The sequence below is a fragment of the Furipterus horrens genome, unplaced genomic scaffold, assembly GCF_987537825.1.
Source record: "Furipterus horrens unplaced genomic scaffold, mFurHor1.1.pri manual_scaffold_9, whole genome shotgun sequence".
NCBI lineage: Eukaryota > Metazoa > Chordata > Mammalia > Chiroptera > Furipteridae > Furipterus > Furipterus horrens.
In genome coordinates, this window is record NW_028327179.1 from 32,154,391 (window position 1) to 32,166,742 (window position 12,352).

Genomic DNA, 12,352 nt, shown 5'->3' on the forward strand with positions numbered 1-12,352 from the left:
ACTTTGGATAATATACAAGAGGGGTAGAAGTTTATTATCTGAGTTATGCAAGATCATATATTCTCTCTCCCTCTTTACTGTACCCACATTCTCCACTGAATGTGTAATTTTGAAAACCAGAGTTGAGGTCTATTCAAGGGGGATCAACATATAGTAGATACACTGGGCCAATGACAAGGATTTACTCTAACCAGAGAGATGCACAGGGACGTTTGTTCTTGACCACATCTATAGCTCATCAATTAGCCTGATAAGCTATTCTGGATTTTATTTATGTCTCTTAAGTAGAGTACCCAAAGGATCAAGTGAGTGTCACCCAATTAAAACCTAGCTAAGAACTCAATAATATCAAGTGCTTCAATATCTATTCAGCCCTTCTATCTCTTCCTATGTTTAACACTCATGTGCTCAAATATTTTATCTACACCTATCATAACATGTTTCACAATTACTTGCTTCTATATTTAGTTTCATATATCCTCCTTACTTTTTTATAGCTTTCTCTATGTAGTTTCATATAATTCTCCTTTGTTTCTCCTATCTATAGCAGAATTGAGTATGTTAAAGTAATACAGCTAACATACATCACGGCAACCAACCATTAATGAGAATGAAACATCCCTATATCTACTGACTGGAAGTGTCCCCAAGATACAATTTGTGAATAAAGCAAGGTGATGAGAAATATGTATACTATATGCTGTCACTCATATGGGAAAAAATGTGCTTGTATTTGGTAGCATTTTCCTGGCAGGATACAGAAGAAACTTGTAATGGTAATTTCCTCTCAGGAGGATAACTAAATGGCATGCATATTCTTTTGAACTTTTAAAATTGTATGACACATACATATTACCTATTGAAAAATTAGTTATTTAAAAACTTACTCATAAAAATACTAATTTTCCTCTTCTCTATACAGATACCAGATGGCAGCACAACTAAACCTACCAGAAAATACAGATGACTGGACAAAAGAGGATGTAGCTCAGTGGTTAGAAAGTCATAAAATTGACCAAAGACACAGGGAAATATTGATCGCACAAAATGTGAATGGAGCAATCTTGAAGTGGTTAACTAAAGAGAACTTCATTTGTATGGGCATAACACATGAACTGGCTATCCAAATAGAACATCTATTCAAAGAATTGCGGAAAATATCTTCTGAAGATCTAATTCAGACACATAAGAGGGGGAAAAAAAGTAAAAATGTTCCTAAAACACAGACTTTGATGCAAGAGGAAAATGAAACTTCAAAACAAAAACAAAACAATAAAGAGAAATCAGATACGGCTAATGCCTTCACAGTTACTAAAGTTCCTAAGTCACTAAAAAATGAGTTCATGTTAGATGAAACAGATGACACAGAAGAAAAGCAGCCATCCATAGAACTGACATGTGTTCCATACCCTTTTGATGAATTCAGTGACCCATATCGTTACAAATTGAATTTTTGTCTACAGCCTGAAACAGGACCACTCAATCTCATCGATCCAATACATGAATTCAAAGCTTTCACGAATACGAAAACAGCCACAGAAGAAGACGTTAAAATGAAATTTAGCAATGAAGTCTTTCGATTTGCTTCAGCATGTATGAATTCACGGAGCAATGGCACCATTCATTTTGGAGTCAAAGATAAACCCCATGGAAAAATTGTTGGTGTGAATCTCACCAGTGTCACCAAGGAAGCCCTCATTGACCACTTCAATCTGATGATCCACCAGTATTTTGAAGACCATCAGGTCCAAATAGCAAAGAAGTGCATTCGAGAGCCAAGATTTGTAGAAGTTTTACTGCCAAACAGTATTCCATCTGACAAATTTGTTATTGAAGTGGATGTCATTCCAAAATACTCTGAATGTGGACATGATTACTTCCAGATTAAACTGCAAAATCAGAACAACAAAATATGGGAACAAAGAACAAAATTCTCGGTCTTTGTGAGAGATGGGGCTAGCACTAAAGACATCATAAAAAATAATGCAGAATTCAAAGAGTTTAAATTAGATTTAAAAACTCTGGCAGAGTCTAGAAAAGAAGCAGAAGAAAAATGCAGAATAAAAACAAATAGAAAAGAGAGTGAGGGACCAAAGCTTATTAAATTGCTGACAGGAAATCAGGATTTGTTAGATAATTCATACTATGAATGGTACATCCTTGTAACAAACAAATGCCATCCTAATCAAATAAAACATTTAGATTTCCTAAAGGAAATTAAGTGGTTTGCTGTGTTAGAGTTTGATCCTGAGTCTGTAAGCAAGGGGGTAGTGAATGCTTACAAAGAAAGCCGAGTAGTAAACCTTCACTTGCCAAGTCTGTATACAGAGGGGAAAACCACACCAAATGAGAAGATTTCTAGTCTGAATCTTTATCAACAACCCAGCTGGATATTCTGTAATGGCAGGTTAGACCTTGACAGTGAAAAATATAAACCCTTATATCCAAGTTCCTGGCAAAGAGAAAAAGCATCTGAAGTCAGGAAAGTGATATCATTTCTTACACATGAAGACATAATGCCAACAGGGAAGTTGTTGGTCGTGTTTCTATTACTCTCCTATGTGGATGACCCAAGAGACCCCCTCATTGAGACCTTCTGTGCTTTCTACCAAGATCTCAAAGGAATGGAAAATATATTGTGTATTTGTGTACACTCACACATATGTCAGAGATGGAAAGATCTACTTGAAGCAAGATTAACAAAACAACAAGATGAATTATCAAGCCAATGCATTTCTTCTTTAAGTCTTGAAGAGATAAATGGTACTATTCTTAAACTAAAATCCGTGACTAAATCTTTAAAGAGATTTTTGCCATCTATTGGTTCGTCAACTGTCCTTCTGAAAAGGGAAGAAGATATCATGACTACTCTGGAAATTCTCTGTGAAAATGAATGTGAAGGTACACTCTTAGAAAAGGACAAAAAAACATTTCTTGAGTTCAAGGCTTCAAAAGAAGAAGACTTCTATCGAGGTGGTAAAGTATCTTGGTGGAACTTCTACTTTTCCTCTGAACACTATTCTTCACCTTTTATCAAAAGGGATAAATATGAAAGACTTGAAGCAATGATTCAAAACTGTGCAGATTATTCTAAGCAAGCATGTGTCAAAATTATTCATCTGTATCATCACCCAGGCTGTGGTGGGACTACCTTGGCTATGCATATTCTCTGGGAACTAAGGAAGAAATTCAGATGTGCTGTGTTGAAAAACAAGACAGTGGATTTTTCTGAAATTGGAAAACAAGTGACTAATTTAATCACCTATGGGACAGCAAACAATCAGGAATACCTACCCGTATTGCTTCTTGTTGATGATTTTGAAGAACAAGGTGATATCTATCTTCTTCTGGCCTGTATTCAAACAGCTATAGCTAGTAAGTACATTCGATATGAGAAACCTCTAGTGATTATCCTAAATTGCCTAAGATCACAGAATCCTGAAAAATGTGCAAAGATTTCAGACAGTATTGCCCTAATACAACAACTGTTTCCCAAAGAACAAAGAGCTTTTGAGCTTAAACTGAAAGAAATTGAAGAGCAACATAAAAACTTTAAAGATTTTTATTCCTTCATGATCATGAAAACCAATTTTAATGAGGAGTACATAAAAAATGTGGTCAGGAATATCCTGAAAGGACAAAATATTTCCACCAAGGAAGCAAAGCTCTTTTCTTTTTTGGCTCTCCTTAATTCATATGTGCCTGATACCACCATTTCACTTTCACAATGTGAAAAGTTCTTAGGAATAACATCCAAGAAGGCTTTCTGGGGAACAGAAAAATTTGAAGACAAGATGGGCACCTACTCTACAATTCTGATAAAAACAGAGGTGGTGGAATGTGGAAACTACTCTGGAGTGCGCATTATTCACCCTTTAATTGCCACTCGCTCACTGGAAGAATTGAAGATAAGCTATCATTTGAATAAAAGTAAAATTATTCTGGATATGCTAAGAGAAAATTTGTTCTATGATACTGGTATAGGAAGAAGCAAATTTTTCGAAGATATGCAAACACTGCTGCTCGCAAGACAGCGCAATGAACATGAAGGTGAAACAGGAACTTGGTTTTCCCCATTCATTGAAGCATTACATAGAGATGAAGGGAACTCAGCAGTTGAAAATGTATTGCAGGAAGGTAATCATCGGTTCAATCCAAATGCATTCATTTGCCAAGCCTTGGCAAGACATTTCTATATTAAAGAGAAGGACTTTACCAGTGCCCTTAATTGGGCAAATAAAGCAAAGAAGATAGAACCTAACAATTCTTATATCTCTGATACACTGGGTCAAGTCTACAAAAGTAAAATAAGATGGTGGCTAGAAAATAATGAAAGAAACAGGAACATTTCAGTTGCTGATCTCAGTGATATTTTGGATTTAGCAGTACATGCCTCAAATGCATTCAAAGAATCTCAACAGCAAAGTGAAGATAGAGAGGATGGGGCGACAGAAAGGTTTAATCAGAAGTCAAAGAGGCGGTATGATACTTACAATATTGCTGGTTATCGCGGGGAGATTGAAGTTGGGCTCTACACCATCCAGATTCTCCAGCTCATTCCTTTTTTTGACAATAAAGATGAACTATCTAAAAGACATATGATCGATTTTATATCAGGAAGTAGTGATATTCCTGGGGATCCAAATGATGAATTTAAATTAGCTCTCAAGGACTTTATTCCTTATCTAACTAATTTGCGATGGTCTTTGAAAAAGTGCTTTGATTTTTTTGATGATTATTTTGTCCTTCTAAAACCCAGGAATAACATTAAGCAATATGAACAATCCAAAACTCGGAGAAAGGTGGCCGGATATTTTAAGAAGTATGCAGACATATTTGGTCCCTCAGAGGATTCACAAAACAAAAATCTCGGATCAAAGCTTAGTTTGTTACTTCAAGTAGAGTTGTGTTGGAAAAGCCTAGAAGTTTTAAAAGCAGACAAGTTTTCTGGGCTCTTGGAATACCTAATCAAAAATCAAGAAGATGCTATTAACACCATGGAAGATATAGTGGAAAAATACACTTTTCTCTTTGAACAATGCGCTGTTAGAATCCAGTCAAAGGATAAGCAAAATTTCATCTTGGCCAATATCATTCTCTACTGTATTAAACCTACCTCCAAAATTGTGAAGCCAATTAAAAAACTCAAAGATCAGCTTAGAGAAATCTTGCAACAAATAGGATTGTGCTATAAATTTTCAGAACCTTATTTCCTAGCTTCTTTCTTATTCTGGCCAGAAAACCAACAACTAGATCAAGATTCTAAACAAATGGAAAAGTATATCCGGTCACTGGAAAATTCTTTCAGGGGGCAATATAAACATATGTATCGCACAAAGCAACCAATTGCATATTTCTTTCTTGGGAAAGGTAGCAATACGAACAGACTTGTCCACAAAGGAAAAATTGATCAGTGCTTTGGAAAGACACCTGATATTAATTTCTTGTGGCAGAGTGGAGATGTATGGAAGGAGAAAAAAGTCCAAGAACTTTTGCTTCGTTTAAAGGGAAGAGCTGAAAATAATTGTTTATATATAGAATATGGAATCAATGAAAAAATCACAATACCCATTACACCTGCTTTCTGGGGTCAACTGAGAAGTGGTAGAAGCATAGAAAAAGTATCTTTTTACCTGGGGTTTTCCATTGGAGGCCCGCTTGCTTATGACATTGAGAGTATTTAAGAGTCTGATCTTCTTCCTCCAGGAATGTGGTCTCAATACCACTTTTTTTTTTTTTAGACCCAAGACCTCTACTTTAAATTACCCTTAAGTATCTTATGAGTCCTACATAGACTGTGGTGAAAAGGTAATATGTAAAGTATCAAATATCTACTTGATTTGATTAACAGCATCAAGGACAAGATAAGAAGGAGCTATAGATGGAATCAGGAGAAGTGAATGTAATAAGTCAGTCATACAGAGACTCTTCACTTCCCCCACTTACCCAATGAAGTCATGGATTGATAAAAAGAGTCTCCTTTCTTCACAATTGTAAAAACTTTTCAGATGAGGAAAAATAGTTATGATTCCAAATCATTACAATAGCTGGGAAACCATTTCATTTAAAAAGTGAAATCCTCTCAAGCTAAGGAGCAACATTTATTCTTACCAAGCATACCAGCATTCAAGGATCTTTCAAAGCAGAGGAGCAACCAATTCACTGAAGGTCAGACCTGTAGAAGTCAGCAGATCCTACCAAAGTAGTCTGGAGAATTAGACTGCCTTTTCATTCAATAGGACGCTGTTGAGCAAAAGTGGGGGGGGGGGGGGTGAATTTATAGACTCTACACAAACAAACAAAAATATGCCCAAACTCCAAAACTATGAATAAAAAGGACTCTTGTGAAAAAAACTAATTTGTTTTTAGAGGATCCTAATGTACTGGCAAGATATACGTATAAACTATGCATTGAATAAGCACAACCGATGAGAAATAATCAAAATGCATTTTTTTCTAATAGAAACATGAACCTGGACAATCACCAGCATTTGCCAAAACTGGTAAAAAGCTGATAAACAACTTTATAGGAGATGAATCAGACTTTCTTAAATCCTGATCAATATTAACAGAGAGCCAGATGTTATAGGACTATGGGAGTGCACATACATCACCCATGAAGTGTCTTGCCAGGTCATTGAACCCGAATTCTGACCAAGCCTCTGGATCTTTCTTCCAACTGGAAGAAAGTGCAGATGTTGGATATGCTTCAAAGTAATTCCATGTGTATGGTATGGAGATGGTGAAAGGAAAGTAGATAAGTAGTATAACTGCAACAAGATTGGACCTGAATTAACAATCACTACATGATGCATATTCCAGAGTTCATTATACTCTCTTCTTTTCTTTGGATTGTACTTTTGAAATTTTCTGTTATAAAAACAAAAAATGCAATTTGTTTTCGTCTTCACAATTCCATTCAAATTTTTCACTGGACTGGGGTGGGGGGTGGGGGGCGTCTTTTGCTCCTGAATGAAATTTCAGCTGCCTAACTTATCAGTTCACTATTGATTTAAAAAAAAAAAAACACATCTCATCAAATATTCTCAGTTTAAAAAGGCCGGGTGGTCAGTTGGTTGGAATGTCATCCCATACACCAAAAAGTTATGGGTTTGATCTCCGGTCAGGGCACATACCTAGGTTGCAGGTTCGATCCTGGTGGAGGCAAGTATGTGAGGTAACCAATCAATGTTTCTGTCTCACCTCTCTTTCTCTCTCTTTCCTCCCCTCCATCCTTCTCCCCTTCCTCTCTCTCCCTAAAAATCAATAAATATATCTTTGGGTGAGAATTAACAAAATGAAATAAAAAATGAGAATGTCAAGTCATATTTTTCTCTGGGGCCACTTCCCACTCTGCTCCATGTTTCAGTCTACTCTACACAGAATTGTTTCTGCTGGAGTTCTCAAACCTTACCAGGTGATTCTGTTGAACTCAAAATAAACCAGCTTAGACAAGTGCTCTCTCCCATGACCTACCTTGGGTGCACAGGAAACCCTTACAAATGTTTTTTTGTTCTACCTCTGGTAGGGAGTACAGCTAATTTCCAGTCTTGGGAACAATATACTCCATAAAATGAGGAGACAAAGGTCAAGAACTGCACACGGGCCTCTAGAAGCCCCCCTCTGATGCCTCCAACCCCTGCTCTCTAGACTGAAGATGAGATTCTCACAGTGTTTGGGGAAACTTTTTCCAACATAACCTCTTCATAAATACCTCTTTTCCTAAATGCCAGCAGTGGGCAAACTATAGCCAATAGGCCAAATACAGCCTGTCTTTTAAGTTAAGTCCTATTGGAACACAGTCACAGTCATTGGTTTAAGTATTGGCTAAGGCTGCCTTTGCACTGCAACAACATTTAAGTAGTTGTAACAGAAACCATATAGCCCACAAATCTAAAATATTTACTACTTGGCTATTTGCAGGAAAAATTCACTAACCCCTGATAAATATTATAAACTCTTGTCTTTTTTGTAGGTCAGCTGTCTAATTGGTTCTTAGACACTTATTTTGAAAATATGCATTTTGGTTTAGCACCTATTTTGATATCTGATTTCTATCATTTTAGGGCCAAAGTTAAAACTTAACAACCTTGCAACACAAAATTTTTTTTTCACATTATAATTATCCAGGTCTACTTCTCCAAGGAATAGCAGAGTAATAAATGTATGTGGGTTTTCCTTTTGTAAATAAAAATATAGCTGAATTATGCTGGATAAATTTAACAAGCTCATTGACCTATAATCATTGAGTACATTTTATTGATTATGCTGTTACAGTCATCCCAATTTTTTTCCCTTTGCCACCCTCTGCCTGGAACCCCACTGCCTTCAGACAATTATCCCCACCTTAGTTCATGTGCATTGGTAGTGCATGTAAGTTCTTTGGTTTCATCCTCTTCTACAGTATTCTTAACTTCCCCCTGTCTACTTTGTTCCTACTAATTATGTTTCTTAATTCCTGTGCCATTTCTCCCTTTGTCCCTCCTTCCCACTCCCAGCTGATAACCCTCCAAATGATCCCCATACCTATGATTCTGTTCCTGTTCTGGTTGTTTGTTTAATTAGTTATTGTTTTTATTTTTTAGATTTAGTTGTTGATAGTTGTTTGTTGTCATTTTACTGTTCATAGTTTTGATCTTCACTTTCTTAAATGTGTCCCTTCACATTTCATATAATAAGGACTTGGTGATGATGAAGTCCCTTAGCTTTACCTTGTCTGGGAAGCACTGTATCTGCCCTTCCATTCTAAATGATAGCTTTGCTGGCTAGAGTACTCTTGGAATACTTGTTCCCAGTCCCTTCTCGCCTGCAGTTTCTTTTGAGAAATCAGCTGATACTTTTGTGGAAACACCTCTGTAGATAACTCTCTGCTTTTCTCTTGCTGTTTTTAAGATTCTCTCTTTATCTTTAGTCTTTGGAATTTTAATTATGATATGTCTTTGTGTGGTCCTTTTTTGCGTCTAGCTTGTCTGGGACTCTGTGCTTCCTGGATTTTATATCTATTTTCTTCGCCAAATTAGAGAGGTTTTCTTTTATTATTTTTTCAAATAAGTTTTCAATTTCATGCTCTTCCTCTTCTCCCTGTGATTTGGATGTTGGTACGTTTAACGTTGTCCCAGAGGTTCCTAATCCTCTCCTCATTTTTTTCAATTCTTGTTTCTTCTTACTGTTCCAGGTGAGTGTTTATTTCTTCCTTTTGTTCCACATCGTTGATTTGAATCCCAGCATCCTTCCCATCACTGTTGGTTCTCTGTATATTTTTCTTTACTTCACTTTGTATAACCCACACTTATTCCCTTATTTTGTGGCCATATGCAATGATTACTATGAGCATCCTGATCACCAGTGTTTTGAACTCTTCATATGATAGGTAGGCTATCTCTGTTTTATTTATTTATTTCTGGGGTTTTGTTCTGTGCTTTCATTTGGGCCATATTTCTTTGCCTCCTTAAGTTGGCATCCTCCCTGTGTTATTTTTCTGGGTATTGGGTAGAGCTTCTTTGACTCCATGTCTTGGTAGTATTGTTACAGAACCCCTGGGCTGCTCCAATTGAAAACAAACCCACGGGCTCTTTAATTAGGGGTCTGATTGCCCGCCGCCAAAATTACAACTCTGAATATTATATTTGAGTGAAAAGAAAAATTGTTTATTTAACAGTTACACATATCCTTGCCTCCCCTCTACCAAACCTAACCAGTTTTAGAGGGGGGGAGTCAGAAACACCATTTCCCTACTTCCTAGGCACAGTTCAGCTTTACCAGCAGCTGCCAATCACTCAATCTGAGTGGCGAGGTCCTTTCTGTGCTGTGGTGTTCTCCAGCTCTCAATGCAGGACCACCTGGATTCTCAGCCTCCTTGAGAACTGTCTTTTTTCTGTAAACCACGTGGATCTCCTCTCCTTCTCCAGAACACCTCTGCAAACACTCACCAGCGAGGGAGACAGCCCCAGAGCGTGCCCCCCCCCTAAAGTGTTCGCAGCTGCCTATATATCCCTGACTGCGTCCTCTGACGCAGTGGGTGTTGCCAATAGTTCTGACCATTCACAGAACCCCACGTAGGCTCTGTGTGCTTTCCATACCATCACCTGGTTCAAGACTCCTCCCATCCACCTGAGGCTTTGGATGCATTAAAGCAATTTACATAATGAAAGACACCGGCCATCAGCCTCAGGTATGTGGAGGCATTCTGAAAGCTGCTTCCTTCTCCCCATCCCCCAGCCACAAACTCCGGAGATTTTTGGACTCTCCTGTTTCTGTAACAGTTTGGTCTAATGTAGTAGGTGTCCTGTAGGGTCCAGTGGCATAGCCTCCACTATCACTCCAGCTGGGGACTCGAAGTGAGCCCTTTATGTGGGCTCAGTGCACCTTCCTCTTGTAGTTGAGACTTGGTTGCTGTTGGCAGATCAATGGGAGGGATTTACCCAGGCCAGTCAGCTGCTTGGACTGGCTGTGACCATTGACCACTAACCTCCACCCTCCATGGAGGATCAGCTGCGCAGGGGCAGGGTGGTGGTGCTCTGATGTGGTCTGTAGCTGTCCACTGAGTGCTCTGGCCCTGGGGTTTCCTGGGTGCTTCAGGCCAATGTTAGCCCCCACCTGTGTTTTTCCCAGGGCACCCAGCCCGAGCTATAAAGCAATCTGAGATGGTTGCTACTTGTGCTGGGCTTGGAGACTCCCAAGCAAAGCCAAGCTGTGAGTTTAAGTCAACGGCTGCTAATGCCAGCCTGGAGCACATTGAGAACAGCTGTTAGCTGTTTGGTAGGATTTAGGAAGTTGTGAAGCATGAGCCAAGACCAGTCATTCTTACAGAGAAGCAGTTCGGGTAGGCCCATAAGTTGGGTGGGGCAGAGTCTCTGGGGAAATCCAAGGCAGGTCAAACAGTGTTAGCCCAGTTGATGGAGTGTCAGATATGGCACCAGTCTGCCAGTTCTGTGGGTGAAGGGTTTAGAAAAGAGATGGACAATAGCCTCTGTTCACTTTGATGCCAGACACTTCAGTTTCTTCCTGTATACCTCTGGTACCTTTCAAGCTGCTTCCCTGCTGCTGACTCAGAGGAGTGAATCTAAGTAGGTGAGTCCATATGTGGGTTCTTTAAGAAGAACTGTTTGAGGCTCCAGAAACTTCTCCCACTGACCCAATCCCCTCTGGGTTTTGCAGCAAAAAGTTGTGAGAACTTATCTTCCTGGCCCTGGAACACTGGGCTGGGCAGCCTGATGTGAGGCTGAGACTCCTCACTCCTGACATACACCTCCTGAATTTTTATCCGCCACATGTGGGTGAGAGGCCAGCCTGTTCTATGTCTGTGCCCCTTCTACTCATTTCAATGGATGTGGTTTCTTTAATTCTGTAGTTGATCAGATTTCCATTCAGCTTGATTTCTAATGATTCTGGCTGATGGTTGTATATTTTAGTTGTAATTTTGATGTGGTTGTGCAAAGAGGTGAGCCATGTCTGCTTATGCTACCATCTTGACTGGATCCCAATTTTTTTTTTTTTTTTTTTACCCATTGAGCTTTATATTTTTCTTAGATCCATGAAATTTAGTCTTGAAAAATAGAAATTTGGCAGGTGATATTTAAATAGTAACAATCTACTCTTTCTTAGGCCAGCAGTACTCAATTGAACAGAACCCTTCAAGAGGTGTTTCCAAGTTACATATTCTGTCTTCCAATTCTGGTAGAGCCTAGAGTAAGAGATGGCAATAGAGCTTTTTTCAATTGTCCCCTTGAAAATCATTGATTAGGTCATTAAAATAAAGCAGTTTCCCAACTCAGTATTCAAAAGGAAATGTTTATTTAAACACTCCCAGAATGAATGGTGGCCTGAACAAATGAGCTTCAGAAACAATGAAATTCTACTTCAGGGTATTTAGAACATGAATTAGCCAAAAGGTCTCAGAAAGTAATACCAATGGGTGATCATTTCTTAAACAGACTAACTTATTTCTCTTTAAAAAATTGTCTCACTTATTTTTTTGTACATTTTATTGATTATGCTGTTATAGTTATCCTAATTTCTTTTCCATTTGCTCCCCTTCATCCAGCTACCCGCCTCGCCTCCCTCCAGCAGCCCTTCCCCCCACTTAGTTCATGTCCATGGGTTGTGCATAAAGTTCTTCTCCACATCCTCCTGTCCATTCTGCACCCGCCTACTGTGCTTCTTAATTCCTGCACCATTTTCCTCCCTCTCTCCCTTTCCCCCTCCCAGCTGACCTCCCCCCACATGTTCCCCATACTTATGATTCTGTTCTCACTCTGGTTGTCTGCTTAGTTTGCCTTTGTTTCCATTCCCTACCTTCTGTTGTTGATAGTTGTGATACTGTTTTCACTTTAATGTTCATACTTTTGATATT

The 12,352-nt window shown here is 38.6% G+C and overlaps 1 protein-coding gene across 1 annotated transcript in view; it reads left to right on the top strand.

Moving 5' to 3' along the window:
* SAMD9 (sterile alpha motif domain containing 9) overlaps positions 1–6,263 on the top strand; it is a 30,570-nt gene extending 24,307 nt beyond the window's left edge. Inside the window, exon 3 of the mRNA XM_090287225.1 lies at positions 923–6,263. Within this exon, the coding sequence (XP_090143351.1) occupies positions 930–5,684 (4,755 nt within the window). The 5' untranslated portion in view covers positions 923–929 and the 3' untranslated portion in view covers positions 5,685–6,263. The remainder of the gene's footprint in view (positions 1–922) is intronic.
* Positions 6,264–12,352: the final 6,089 nt, after the last annotated feature.